The following is a 15,114-nucleotide window of genomic DNA, read 5'->3' as shown; positions in this document are numbered from 1 at the left end:
GAGCAAACTGTACAGAAAGGGCCCAGAGGGACGATAAGAAGGACAGACAGTTTAGGCTAAGACAAAGTAAAATGGAGTTCCTTGTCAGGGTGGCCTGACAACAGAAATGATTGATATGCAAGTTGTCACGTCTTGTTTGTTCATTTATCCCTCCCCTTGGCTATGAAAACTATAAAATAAAAATAAAATCTCAGCTCAGGGCCAGAGCTTCTTTGGAGGGCTACCTCAAGCTCTTTGACCTCCGGCTAAATAACTCCCCTACTTTCACTCATACTGGCATTGGAGTGATCTGTCCAGGGAGCTGCAACAGTATGGCCACACACATCTGTAATTCTAGTTATGTGGTGAGTAGGTGGGGAGCAACAGAGACAAGGAAATCGCTGGGGTTCACCGGTCAAGCCAGTGTAACTAGAAACAGCAGCTCCAGGTTCAGGGAAGAACTCTGTCTCAAGGAAACAACGTAGGAGAGAGGGGACATCAGCGAGCATTCTACTCTGGCCCATGCACACATGTGCACTAGGTGGACACATATGCACATACAACATGTGTATGTCCCCCCCTCCCGCACATGCCAAACAGATACAAGTAGAGGGAATGGTCTAACAGATCCTGATCTATCAATCACCCAGAACCAACACTTATCAAGACTTTTTTTGGTCATATTTGCTTCATCCATTCCTTCTCAATGTTTTTCTTTTTGACTTTTTAAAGCAAATTCGATATATATCACATTAACTTCATATAGCCTTTTGCCTTTTTATCTTCCTGAGGTTTGCAGCCCTGACTGGAAAGAGCTGGCCTCAAAGTCACATTCCTCTTACCACAGCCTCCTGGGTGCCGGAGTTGCATGGATGTGCCACCATGCCCAACTAACCAACTGTCATGTACTTTTGGTGGACATTAAAATAGTCCTTTTCTTTATCTTCAGTATGAGCATATAACCAAAGACTGATGACTGATGTCTGATGTCAGTTCATAACATAAAGGGCAGAGGCCATCAACAGGGGGAGAGAAAGGGGAGAATGGCTGCTCAATGACAGCAGAGTGAATATTCTAACCATGAGACGAGATCAAGATGCTGTGAAAGGAATCAAAAGTACTTGGGAATTAAAAATGGTAACAAAAGTGAAAAAATAAATAGAAGAGGTAGAGATCTCACAGAAAGTAAGCAATTGAAATGGAAAATTGGAGACAAGGGAAAATTATTCCTCAAATATTTGGAGTTCCAGAAAAAGAGAAGAGCAAAAATGAAGGGCATTATCAAGTAGTATTTCAAGAGAATTTCTCCAAACCAGACGATATCACGTTGTAGACCAAGACTGTTCTAGCACAGCAGGTGGAATTTTACTATTCTTCTGAGGAAGGAAAGGGACCTCAGGCTTCCAGAGAGGAAGATTAGGCAAAATTCAAAGAACAGAAACCAGAATGTCTTGAGAATTTTCCAGAAAACTGGGAGCTGGCTGAAAGGCTGTAATGGCAGTGCCTTTCCCTCTTCAAGGAAACTTGTGGCCAACTTAGACTCCACCATCAGTCCAATATCAATAAAATACATGAGGGTTGGTGAATGAGCTACTTTGCTTGTTTCTGTGACAAAATACTTGACTAAATTATCTTTAGGATGTGGGTTGATTTTGGCTCATGGTTTGGGGTCACAGTCCCTCATGGTGGGGCAGGCTTGCCAGCAGGAGTGCTGGGTGGCTGTTACGCCACATCTGCTGCCGGGAAGCAGAGCAATGATGGTTGAAGCTTAGCTCATTTTTTGCTTTTCATTCAGCCCATGATCCCAGCCCATGGAATGGCATTGCCCCATTCAGGATGAGCCTCCCTTCCTCAGTAAGCCTCCCTGGAAGCCCTCACAGACATGCTCAGGGGGCGTCTCCTATGTGATTCCAAGGCCAGTGAAGCTGATGATGAAGACTGACCATCACAGTGTGGTAAAAGCATTTTCTAACGTGTGGAACTCTAAAGCAGTTATCTTCTTTTTTCTTTGTATTTCTTTTTTTGTTTGTTTGTTTTATTTTAGAGAGAGTGACACACAGAGAGGCGAAATAGAGAATTTGCGCTCCAGGGCCTCAGCCACCGCTGCAATTGAACTCCAGATGCTTGCACCACCTAGTGGGTGACCTTACATTTGCCTCACCTTTTTTCATCTGGCTTATGTGGGATCTGGAGAGTTGAACATGGGTCCTTAGACTTTGCAGGCAAGCACCTTAACTGCTAAGCCATCTCTCCAGCCCTAAAGCAGTCATTTTCTTTTCTTTTCTTCTTCTTTTTTTTTTTTTGGTTTTTCAAGGTAGGGTCTCACTCTGGTCCAGGCTGACCTGGAATTAACTCTGTCATCTCAGAACTCATGGCAATCCTCCTACCTCTGCCTCCCAAGTGCTGGGATTAAAGGCGTGCACCACCACGCCCGGCTAAAGCAGTCATTTTCTAATGAAGTTTGCAGGAGGGTGTACTCCAGGGAAGACAAAGACAGGGAGGAGAAGTGCAAAGGCTCTCAAGAACTTGGGGGTGGGGGGGCTGGGGAGATGGCTCAGTGAGTAGAGCGCTTGCTGTGGTAGCAAGAGGACCTGAGTTGGGATCCTCAGCACCCATGTAGAAGGTGGGCTGGGAGGCACACCCCTGTGCTGAGAGGCAGAGACAGGAGGATCCCTGTCTGGCTTTCTGGCTAGCTAGTCTCACCACACTGGTGAGCTTCGAGTCCAGTAAAGAGATCTGTCTTGCAGAAAAGGTGAAGTGTGACTGAGGAAGACCCTCAGCCTCTGACTCCCCCACACGCCATGTGCGCATGCCCTACCCCACAGTGCACGCATACACCCACTCACAGCTGTTGCTGTGCGGCAGTCTGAGCAGTCCAGACTGGAGCAGGTCAGGAAGCTCTGGGTGGGCGGGGGGAGGGATGCTGGTTCTGAAGAGGGTGGAATCTCTATCCTGATGACACATTCGAATGCCTGGAGAGGAGAGGACATGGCTGGCAAAGAGCTGTTGGCATCATTGTTCTCAGTGTGAAAACTGAAGCCTAGAGTTGCAAAGCCAGGGTTCTAACTTATCTCCTGCCACCTCCAAGAGACTTCTCTGGCTGCCCAGTTAAGACTAGATACAGGAGTGGTTATGGTGGTCCAGGTCTGTCCTCCCAGCTAAAGCAAAAAGGTTGCAAATTCAAGGCCAGCCTGGACAATTTGGTGACATTGCCTTGAAATAAAGAATAAGAACAAGATGTGTGTGTGTGTGTGTGTGTGTGTGTGTGCGCGCGCACGCGTGTGCGCACACATGTGCACATGTACACAGGTTCTCATAATGTAGCCTAGGCTGGCCTCAAGCTTCTCATGTAGCCCATGTTTCCAAGGTTTTTTTTCATTTCTTTTTTCTATCTTCTCTTAGTCCTTCTCATCTCTTCTTTCTCCTTCTTCCCTTTTCTCGCTCCCTCCTCATTCTCCTTCTCCTTCTTCTTCTCCTTTTTTTAAAAAAAAATTTATTTATTTATTTATTTATGAGAGACAGACCCAGAGAGAAAGACAGATAGAGGGAGAGAGAGAGAGAATGGGCGCACCAGGTTTTCCAGCCTCTGCAAACGACCTCCAGACGCGTGCGCCCCCTTGTGCATCTGGCTAACGTGGGACCTGGGGAAGCGAGCCTCGAACCGGGGTCCTTAGGCTTCACAGGCAAGCGCTTAACCACTAAGCCATCTCTCCAGCCCCCTTCTCCTTTTTTGTTTTAGAGGAGAAAGATTTTTTTTTTGTTTGTTTGTTTGAGGTAAGTTCTCACTCTGACCCAGTCTGACCTGGAATTCACTATGTAGTCTCAGGGTGGTCTCAAACCCCCAGCGATCCTCCTACCTCTGCCTCCCAAGTACTGGGATTAAAGGTGTATGCCACCACACCCAGCTTTTTTTTTTTTTTTTTTTGGTTTTTTAAAGAATTTTTTAACATTTTTACTTATTTAGTTAAGAGAAAGAGAAGAAGTAGCAGAGAGGGAAGGGGGAGAGATTAGGCATGCTAGGGCCTCTAGCCATTGCAAATGAACTCTGGATACCTGTGCCACCTTGTACTTCTGGCTTTATATGGGTACTGGGGAATCAAACCCTGGTTCTTAGGCTTTGAAAGCATATACCTTAACCTCTGAGCCATCTCTCCAGCCCCTCCTTTTGTTTTTTGGACAGAATCTTACTGCATACTACAGGCAATCCTCCTGCCTCTGCCTTTGCCTCCCAAATGTTTCGATGACAGGTATGGGATACCGTGCTCTACCCTGGTGACTTCTTTACTGGTCTGTCTGGCTGGCTGCCTCTCCCACTGACATGTGAGCAGGGATCTTGACCTTATTTTTGGCTGTGTGTCTAGTATTGAGGACAGGACCTGACACACTAGGCTCATCAGTGAATGCTCAGATGATATCGCCTTTCCTGTGGCTCTTTAGAAACCTCAGACTGCTGTACACACAAGTGACTTTTCAATGAACACAGCTATGTTTGTGACCTAGATGTTTACTTTTCTAACTGTTTCCTTGAGGCTGGTCACAGCTTGGGTGACAGATGGCAGGGGATGGCAGATCATGGGGAGAGGGAGGCCTGAGACCCTAGAGCTATGGATAGCCCCTCCTTGGGTCAGCTACAGGCACACAGCTGGCGGTGGCCAGAATTGACTTCCCACCCCCATCTCTGAACCTTACATCTTTCTCAGCAGGCATTCCAAATGTTGCCAAGTGGGTAACTGGACGACTGCTCTGAGGGCTTAGTAATCTTTGGCCCAATTTCCTGATTGGATGTGTAATGTGTAGATGAGAAATGTCCTAACTCCCTGCAACTAGAGGAAAATAATGAAAAGGGAAAAATGGGGCAAAAGTCTTTTAACAACATGAGGTAAAATGAGGCAAAAAGAAAAACTATCAGAGGCCTTGAGCTGAGAGGCAGAGGATGGAAGCAAGTGGAGATAGAATCTTGGGGTGCATTTTCTTCCAGTCATTCTCCACCTTCACCCACTCTCACCTACCCCACCTTCTCCAACCACAGCAATCAACAAAAATCCCACACAGCTTGTGAGTGCTGCCTGTGGTCACATGACAGCTTTTCAGGCAGGGATGCACTAGTGTCTTTGCAGAAAGGGGAAGTGACATACTCAAAAGTGGCTTCCCCTTTTCCTGATGGCCTGGCCCCAGCTCAGGCAAAGCCAGCTCCCTCCACCTGTTTCCTGGTAGCAGCTCTAGGCTGCTGTCTGTGTTATTCATTAACTGGGTGCTAATATTTCTGTTTACCCATCTGTCTTCCTTATTCAGGGCAGGGAATACAAACTGAGCCCCAGAATCCTACAGCCACCCGGATGCTCTTGAATCAGGCCCAGGAAACCCCATTTAGCTAACGCTTATTGTCTCGGAAGCCCTGTGCCAGACCTTAGAGTCAGTGAATGATAAAGGCTTTCCTGAGAAGGTATCAGGCGCCGGCCATTTATGCATATGAATTGATTATAAACATCTCCAGACAAAACCATGTTCAGTATCCTTGAGCTGGTAGAAATACGGGTAAAAGGTTATGCCACAGAAATAGACAAGAGTTAGATATCAGGACCTCCCTTCCCTCTTTCTTCCCCTTCCTCACTATAAAAAGCTAGTTGTTAAACATTTCCCTTGTCTCCTGGGTCCTTGAATAGTGGCTTAAAAATATTTATTTATTTGCAGAGAAGGAGAGAGAGCGGGAGAGGGAGAGCATGGGTGCACTAGGACCTCTAGCCACTGCGAATATGCTCCAGAAGCACACGCCACATTGTGCATCTGGCTTTATGTGGAATCGAGCCTGGGCTGTTAGAGATTACAGGCAAACACCTCAACTGCTAATCCATTTCTCCAGCCATAGACGATTTTTTTGGAGGTTCTGGAGACTAAACTGGGGGTACTGGGCATTTTATGCAGGCACTTTACTGCTAAGCCACACCCCCAGCCCCTCACTAGCGGACTCTAGGCAAGTGCTCTACCTCTGAGCCACGCCCCCAGCCTCTCACTATGGATTCTAGACACGTGCTCTACCTCTGAGCCACGCCCCCAGCCCCTCACTGTGGATTCTAGACAAGTGCTCTACCTCTGAGCCACGCCCCCAGCCCCTCACTGTGGATTCTAGACAAGTGCTCTACCTCTGAGCCACGCCCCCAGCCCCTCACTGTGGATTCTAGACAAGTGCTCTACCTCTGAGCCACACTCCAGCCCCTCACTGGGGATTCTAGACAAGGGCTCTACCTCTGAGCCATGTCCCCAGGCCCTCACTGTGGATTCTAGACAAGTGCTCTACCACTGAGCCCCCAGCCCCTTACTGTGGATCCTAGACAAGTGCTCTACTGCTGAGCTGCATCCCTAGCCTTTGAACAGCTTGTTCTACTGGCAGAGGAGACAGCCCTCTCAGGGGACTACTAGTGTGATAAGCCCTTGTTTATATAGTTAACTATGGCTTCTTAACTGTCATGTGCTTTATCTCCAGTTGTAGCCATCTTTGCTCAGCAGTAGGCACCACAACCAGAAGGTCTTTTTTCAAATGCAAATCAGGGCAAGCATGAGGTCTGGGTTCAGTCTCCAGCTTCACAAAAAGAAAAGAAAAAGAAAAAAGACAGCCAGATCATTTTACTCTCTTGCTTCAAACATTTAAATGGCTTCCAGAAGCCCTTAGAAGTGCAAGCACATTTTAAAGATAGGCTAAAACCTTTCCATGGGCCTGGCCCCTGTTGTCTTCCTTGACCTCATCTTCTGCCACTCTCTTCCAAGTTCCCAGCATTGCAGGCTAGTGGGTCTCAGCATGGCCCCGAGCCAGCTGGCCACGATGGGGAGGTTCATGTATCTGCTTGGCTGGACCGTGAAGTGCCCAGGTAGCTGGTTACACATCACTGTGAGGTGCATCTCTGAGGGTATTTAGCATTTGAGTTAGACTAGTGAAGTACACAGACCTCGTCAGTGTGGGTGGACATCAGCCAGTCTGTTGAGGGCTTGGAAAGAGGGAGAAAAGCCGAGGAAGGGAGCATGGGGGCTGAGGTGCCTGTCTTTTCTGGTCTGGTCTTCCAGGTCTCTTGGTTCTCAGGCATTTGGACTTGGACTTGAATGATACCACCAGCTTTCCCAGGTCTCCAGCATGTAGAAGGCAGGTTTTTAGCCCCACAATTGTGTGAGCCAATTCCTCATAAATTACACACACACACACACACACACACACACACACACACCCCACATACACAATGTGTGTGCACCATGGATGCTTTACTCCAAGTGTGATGTAGCCAGTGCCTTCTGGAACTCTCAGTGCTATGATAACCTACATGCACAAGACTGGGCCCATTAATTAAAGATCCAAGCATCTTTAGGGAGCTAATGATTGCAGGGAGGGGGCATTGTTCATGAAGCTCTGGCCCTCCCTCAGGATATATAAGTGGTCAACAGTGTCTGGGAGAAAGAGAGAAGCATTTTCTTTAGTTGTATAGGTGCTCATAATTGATCATCTTATAAGCCACCCCCATCCACACTCCTGTGAGTAAACCTAATTACACTCATTGATTTGATAAACTAGACCTGAGTGGAATAATTTCTTTGGTCTGTCGTTGTTGCCTTGAAACTTCACACAACAGTATCTATACATGTAAATGTATCCATACTCATATGCATATATATTTATCTATATGTATCTATGCTAATATATCTATATATATGTATCTATCTAGCTACATATATCTATGCAGATATACTTATCTATGTCTATGTATCTATACACACATATATAAACATATCTATCTATATGTATCTATATACATATGTGTCTATCCATCTATACACATATGACATCTAGGTATCCTATTAGTTCTATTTAGATCCCTTACTCACCTAGCTACTGATTCTGAAATCTTGGGTGTGTGATTTTTATCATTACCATGACTGAATACCTGACAAAAACAACTTAAGTGAGGAAGGATTTATTTTGGTTCAGGTTTTCATAGGTGTCAGTCTATATGGTGGGAGGATGTGGAAGAGCAGAGCAGCTCCATTCTTGGAGGCTGGGAAGCAAGAAGATAAAGACTACAGGAAGGGGCCAGCGCAAGCTGAAGTCCCCCAACGACCTCCGTCAGTGACTTACTTTCTCTAACTAGAAGCACCCTACTATTCACCACATCCCAACAATGCCATCCTATCATGGGCCCATCAAGAACCCTATTGTGAAGCCATCCAGAGATTAATCCATGGATGAAGCTAGAACCCTGAAGACCTGCTTTCCTCTCAGCATCTCTCAATCCAGTCAAGTTGGCAAAGAAAATTAACCATCACACTGGGGTGCAGGGTAGAGTGGCTCTCACTTAGTTCATAAACCTTTCAGGTGACCCCGATGAAGTTCAAAGTCACCATTGTAGCCCCCCTACTTTTCTCTGGCCTTGAGATGCTAAAATTTTCTCTCTTTAGGGTCTTTGCATTAGCAGTTTTGGTTTACAGAATACTCTTCTCATGAGCCTTTCTATGGGAACTCCTTTTTCTCAACAGAACTCAGTTGAATGTCATTGACTTGTGGTGGGTGGAGGGAGGAGAGTTTTATACACAGACCTCCTTGTTGTATAATTTTTTTTTTTCTTGGAGTTGGGTACACAAACACACATCTGTTTATCCCATATAGGGTACCAATAATAGGCCAAAGTAATAATTTCACCAAAATCCAATTTTGGTGAACCAATGAGTTTATTGGGCTCACTTGCAGAGCCCAGGTGAGGGGTTACTTACAGGATCATGGGTGACTCAAGGGCATTAGCACAAAACACCCACTTAAGTCAGATACACAAGGGGGCACATGGGTCTGGAGTTCATTTACAGTGGCTGGAGGCTCTGGTGTGCCCATTCTCTCTTTCTCTCTCTGCCTCTTTCTCTCTCTCAAATAAATAAAAATAAAATATTAAAAATATTTTATAAGGAAGAAAGAGGCCTGAAAACAAAAGAGCATTCATCTCTCTCTGCTTCCTGACTGTGGGTGCAAAATGAGCAGATGCAGCACATGACCCCACTATGATCAGAACCTCATGCCTTCTCTGCCATGAGGTACTCTGTCCTCTCAAGCCATGAGCTAAAACAAACCCCTGCTTTTTTCAGGCACTTTGTCACAGCAACAAGAAAAATAAAAGCAAGATCAGCAGGTGTTGCTAAAGACCCCGAGAATGGTAGAGTTGGAAGGGGCCAGGCAGTTTATAGGCTCAGGGTTGATCATAAGTGTGTTTTGTTAATGTCCTAAGATGTGTGCATTTTCTCTCTTCACTATGAATATTCATGGAAATCAGGGAGTGCCTGCCTTGCTGGGGCAATGTGCTTAAGCAGCCCAGCTGTCAGGAATGGGTCTTCTTGTCATGATCTTTGCTCTTTCCTGTAAGGCCACAGAGAATGCTGCTTCTTCCATAAAACAGAGCTTATCATGTTCCAGCCACGTCGCCCCAGAGCCTGCCCAGTCTTACTTCCTTCTCCTGTCAATGCTCAAAACAGGCATTTTGTAGCAAGCCCTAGGATTCAACTCCTACTTATTGATCTTGGAAAGTTATCCTTGCCTTTTCTAGTTCCTTTTCTATCTCACTGCCTGACATTTAATATGCTCTATTACTATTATTTAAAATACTTTCATTTATTTGAATGCAAGAGAAAGAACGTGTGTGGATGTGTGTAGAGACCAGAGGTTGACACCCAGTGTCTCCTCAGAGTCTCTCCGCCTCACTTGCTGAGGTAGGGTTTCTCACTTGAACCCAGAGCTCTGGATTCAGCTAGTCCAGCTAGCCAGCGTGCTTGGGGGATGCCCTGTCTTCACCTCTCTGAGCTCTGGCATTGCAGGCTGACTACCCCATCCGCCCAGTACTATGAAGTGGCATAGGGAGGGGAGAAGGCAGAGAGCTGGCCAAGGCCTCATAGGATCTGAGATCTAGGAGAAAACATTGTAAGGAGAGGAATGTAGAGTTCTGAGGAGGGCTCTATTAAAAACCCCTGGATTGACTGATGGCTCAGAATTGGGATTCATCCACATTCTCTAAGCCCGACCTCCCCAGTGATCAGTCTAAAGTGGCCCTAACAACTCCCTCATTCCCATGACATCTTTGTCTGATGATATGTTTTGGGGTCTCCATGGTTGCCCCCTCTCCTGCTTATACTCTGCTCCTCTATCCTTCATGTGCCTCCCCAGTGCATGCAGATGTGTGACAAAAACTGTGAACACTCCTGCATTTCATAATCTTTATTTTCAATCTGTCAGGCCAGATTGGTTTTCCCAAGCAGGTCAGTGTCAATGTCAGACTGATGACTGACAAGCCACATCCTGGCCTGTGTGGGGTGCCTCGGAGGATAAACGCGCCACCTAGACCCCAGTTTAGCGAGGGAGACCACGTGACAACACAAAGCAACAGCAACACAGTGGAGCCCAGATAAGGAGACATCCAAGACCCCTGCCCTCCCCTCTAGTCCCTTGGTTCAGAACTGTTTTGAGATTTCTGTCTCATTTAGTGTTTCTATCCCATTTCTTTCCATTGCTGTCTTTCCAACATGGCCAGGCTGACCACTGTCTACATGTTATATCTAAGCTTGCAGCAAAATCACTGTACAGCTCTGTGCTTCCAAGACTGAATTCACATTAGCTACTTGGCTCCGGACACCCTGGTCTCACAACACTTCTAGGGTTAGCCATTTCTCCTTGTGTCCTTGAGCTGTCCGCTTCCGGGGAGGAAAACTCAGTGTGGCAGGGATGCCATCCTAGGAGAGAAGGACTGTTTGGTTTGGTTGTTACCAAGTCCCAGCTGTGGGTAGGGTTTGAAGATTTGTATATCTGAAATTCCCTCTCTTGAGCAGTCCAACAACCAGGTGGGCCCAGAGCCCCTGGAAAGTCCAGCGACATGCCTAGTCTGTGTTGAAGTCCGAACTGGGCACTCCCTCTGCTTGGCTAGCACCCTTGTCCACGCTGGTCCCCTCTGCTGTCCCTTTAGCTCTGCGCCCGAGCATGGCGGTGCCCTGGTGGCGCAGCAGCTGCAAGCCTCGCCCGAAAGCTCTGCGCACTACGGAGGAGGAGAAGTAGAACAAGAGCGGGTCCAGAGTGGCGTTGAGCGAGCTGAACACCACGGCCTCCACGCGCCACGGGGGGCTCTGTTGCAAGTAGAAGCCCACCAGGTGGGACACGTTGTAGGGCCCGAAGCACAAGAGGAAATTGAGGAGCGTCACAACAGCCAGCCCCACGGCCCTGCGCCGCCTCTGCGCGCCCACGTGGGGCTGCGTGAGCATGATCCACACGAAGCGCCAGTAGCAGAAGACCGTGACCACCATGGGAATGAAGAAGAGGACCAGGCAGAGCTCCAGGCGCACGGGCAGCACCACGGCCAGCTGCTCTTGGGTGAAGTTCTCATAGCAGGTGAGCTCATTCTGGGTTTCCACCTGCTGGGTTGAGTTCAAGTACTGGACGATGATGACGATGGTGCAGTGGCCGAAGGACATGATCCAGGCCACCAGGGCGGCGATGACCCCATAGAGAGGCCTGCGGGAGAGCTTGTACTGCACCGGAAAGGCCACCCCCAGGTAGCGCTCCACGCTGATGCCCGCCAGCAGCCATGTGCTGCAGTAGATGCTGCTGTAGAAGCCGAAGCCAGTGAGCGCGCACACGACCTGCGGCAGGTGCCAGCGGAAGTTGGACGCGGCCTCCACGATCTTGAAGGGCAGCAGCAGCAGCAGCAGGAGGTCGGCCAGCGTCAGGCTCAACAGGAGGATGTGCACTGGGGCGGGCTGGGGCTGGCGGACCCGCCCCACGAATGCCCTCAGGGCCAGCAGGTTGGCAGGAAGTCCCGTGAGAAAGATGAGGATGTAGGCGGCGAGGATCAGGGAGCTGTGCCAGTCCAGTGCCATGCTGGAGGGGGGTGGAAAAGGGCAGAGTCAGCAGGCCCCGCTTGCTGCCCACAGACCCTCCTTCCTCTGGCTCGGCATGCTCAGTCCACCACCGTGCTCTCCTGCCCTGGCCACGGGCTGTCTGCTTGTCACCTCTGCTTGCTCCAACCACCTGCCACAACTGCCCAGAGCAATTATTGACTTTACCTTGGGCGGGATATTAAGCCACAGTTATTACATTTGCCATCCTGTGTCGCTGGGGGAGGCCACCCTTGGCTTCCCAAGGGAATTCTCCCTGTTTTCCCAGATCGTTTTTCCTATTCACTTTACAGATAATAGGAAGTGGCTGTTATCAGTTTCCAGTCTGACCCAAACCTCCTGCGCAGGGACAGCCCCATGGGAAAGGAAGACATACATAGCAGCTGGGAGAGAGAAAGGAGGTGTACTTCAGGAAAAGAGGCTCCCAGGACATACTACTGGCTCTCCCAGATTCCTGGTGCCCCACTCCCACGTCCTCCCACCTCCCAGCGCAGCTCCCTACCTTCTCTTGCACACGGCGATTCTCCCTTGGTCTTGTTCCCCTACGTTCCGCCGCTCTGGGACCCTACTGAAAAGGAGAAGCTGGAGCAGCCGGGGAGGAAGGGCCAGGCACTTGGGCCTGTCTCCCAAAACTTTTCGACACATATTCACAAAAGTCAACAGAGCCTAGGTGGCCCCTGAGCCTGAGGTTTTGACTATGAGCAGAAGTTGTCTTCGTGGTATGACTCAGTTTCCACTGGGTTGGTAACCTTTGCTGCCCACACAGTCTTGCCCTCCATTCCTTCTTGACTCCCCAGTCCATGATTCATTGCCCTACACACTAGCTCCCACTTCTGGGTCTGATTCTTACACTTTTGTTTCTGGAAGATTTCTTCCAGACCCCCAACACCTGCTTCTTAAAGTCAAGTCCCCGCATCTTGGCTGAGAGCACAGATACTAAGCTAGCCGGCTTGCCTTGTCTTTGTCCTGATAGATGGCTTCTTGGAGTTAGTTCCAAAGGAAGGAACCCTTGCTCAGGGGAACCAGGGAAACAGCTTTAGCAATCACTGCTGTGAATTTCACACACAGAAAAAACATCACAAGGGACCTGTTGGTGGAAGGCTTTTATACTGGTCTGGGTCACATGCACAGAGAGGAAGGTCAGTCATTAAGTACCATTTCCTCTCAAACCCCAAGCAGAGGGCCTGTAAGGCTCTGGGTTGTCCCCAGAGATCTCTGACTTCCAAATAGAAAAATTTGTTCCTACTTTTTGTTTTGTTTTTTTAACCCTAGACTTTCCCCCCACTTCCCAAATCATACTCTCTTTTCTAGGCTATTTCTTCTGGTATTGCCTACAATGTCAATTTCATTCTCAGAAAGGAGGTCAAATGGTTTTCTGTATTTTCTTCTCCAGTTTTCTACCTTCTGTATGGTCTCCTGCCCTCTATCCCGACAAATTTCCTTTGACTTCTTGGTCGAAACGGATGGGCTCTTCTTAGCTGTGTCCTGGAATGGTGAAAATAGCGTGGGATTCCAAGTGCAGCTGTGGGCTGCAGTCCAGTCCCTGCCTTTGGGGCAGGTCAATTTCCTGAACTTTGGTTTCCTCTCACAAGGGTGATTGGGAGTACTCGATGGCAGGACTCTGGGGAGGATTTTGTGAGACAGACGCTATAAAGCACACGGATGCGGGCACTGAGGACGTGTTTGTAATTCCTTCTCTCAGCCCTGTCAGCCATCTCCAGACTGACAGCTGGGCGGGGGGGTGCCACTGTCTTCCTACCCTGAGACCGAGGCAGGAGGCTGGAAGTGTAAGGCCAGTCTGGGCTAAGTAGTACAGATAGTGGGCTACTTAGTAAAATATGTGGAGGCTTGGAGCACGAGCATGCTATTTTACTTGGGAAGGTGTCAGGAATCCAGTAGAATCCAGGTCAGGTGTCCCTGTGAGTCCTTTCCAGGGAGCAGCACACAGCAACATCGCTACCCCCATGGGCTCTTCCTGTCTCCCTTCCTCTCTCCCCAGTTTCTCTCCCTCCCTTCCTCCCACCTCCCTCGCTCTGTCCCTCCCTTTCTTTACCTTTCCTCTTCTCCCCCATCTGACCTGTTTTGCTCCAGGTTAGAAGGCGTCAGAAGTCCTTCAGACATGGAAGTACACATCTGGGGAAACGAGGGGAGCTGTGCGGTCTTCTCCATCCTCTCCCTCTCCTGCTTCCTATACCTCTCCCTCTTCCTTTCCCCTCCCCATCTCCTCCTCCTCTTCCTTCTTCATGTTTTTGTTTTCCAGTGCTGTGGACTGGACCCCAGGGCATGCTAGACAAGTGCTGTACCATTGAGATACACCCCTAGCCCCTCACTGTTAGATCTCTAAACCACACCTCCAGTGCCCATGATTTCCTCTTAATTTAGGGAAGGGGTCTCTGCCTGGCCAGCTAGGGCACAGTCACTACTCAAAGAACCTTCAGTCTTTCCCCTGGGAACACTGATTACCCATTCTTTAATAGCCTAGGACCCCAGGGTCCAAATTTCTTCTCTTTTTGCATGTGCATGTGTGTGTGGATACACATGTGTGTGCAGACTGGAGGTGCACAGCAGCTATCTTCCTCAGTTGCTCTCCACCTTGTTGTTTTGAGATAGGGTTTCTTGCTGAATCTGGAACTCAGCAATTGCACTAGATTAGCTGGCTGGCCAGCCCCAGTAATCCTTCTGTCTCCACCTCCCCGGTACTGTGATTACAGATGTGTGCTGCCACTGTGCCCAGCTTTTATGTGGGTTCTAGAGAGCTGACCTCAGGTTCTCTTACTTGCATGGCAAGCACATTACTGACTGAGCCATCGGTCCCTCCTTCCACTCTGCGGGGTTCCTTGGTGTTTAGCTTTTACTTCTGTAGCTCGGCCCCTAGCCACAGGTAGAATTAAAGTTATTCTCTGTCTTTATTTGTTTTCTTTCCTCAGCACACAGGCATTTTCCAGATAAACAGCCACATGGCTATGACACAATACCTGACAGGAACAGTTTTAGAGAGGAAAGGTTTATTTAGCTCATGGTTTCAGAGAGATTTCAATCCATCGTGGAAGGGAGCACAGTGGAGCATCTCCGTCCATGCACTCAGACTGGGAAGCAGAGAATGCTGCTGGATCCAAGAGTGGGTGTAACCTTAGGGTCCACCCCTAGTGGTCTACTTCTGACAGCCACGCCTACACGTCTGGGAGTCCACAGCCTTCAAAACAGCACCACAAGCTGGGGACTGAGAGTTCAAAACAT

General features: G+C 48.5%; 1 protein-coding gene across 1 annotated transcript; it reads right to left on the bottom strand.

The window, feature by feature from the left end:
- Nucleotides 1-10,866: 10,866 nt before the first annotated feature.
- Ffar2 (free fatty acid receptor 2) lies at nucleotides 10,867-12,435 on the bottom strand. The gene is made up of 2 exons (XM_004659920.2): nucleotides 12,380-12,435; nucleotides 10,867-11,860 (listed from the first exon to the last, which is right to left on the bottom strand). The coding sequence occupies exon 2, from the start codon at nucleotides 11,857-11,859 to the stop codon at nucleotides 10,867-10,869; it is 993 nt and encodes a 330-aa protein (XP_004659977.1). The 5' UTR covers nucleotide 11,860; nucleotides 12,380-12,435.
- Nucleotides 12,436-15,114: the final 2,679 nt, after the last annotated feature.

Source organism: Jaculus jaculus, chromosome 7 (genome assembly GCF_020740685.1).
Source record: "Jaculus jaculus isolate mJacJac1 chromosome 7, mJacJac1.mat.Y.cur, whole genome shotgun sequence".
In the NCBI taxonomy this organism is placed as follows: Eukaryota; Metazoa; Chordata; class Mammalia; order Rodentia; family Dipodidae; genus Jaculus; species Jaculus jaculus.
Note: the sequence above shows the minus strand (reverse complement) of the source record. Positions and strands in the feature narration are given on the sequence as shown.

Bases quoted from the DNA above. Each gene is read 5' to 3' on its own strand.
- Ffar2 (XM_004659920.2), bottom strand. From the start codon at position 11,859: ATGGCACTGGACTGGCACAGCTCCCTGATCCTCGCCGCCTACATCCTC.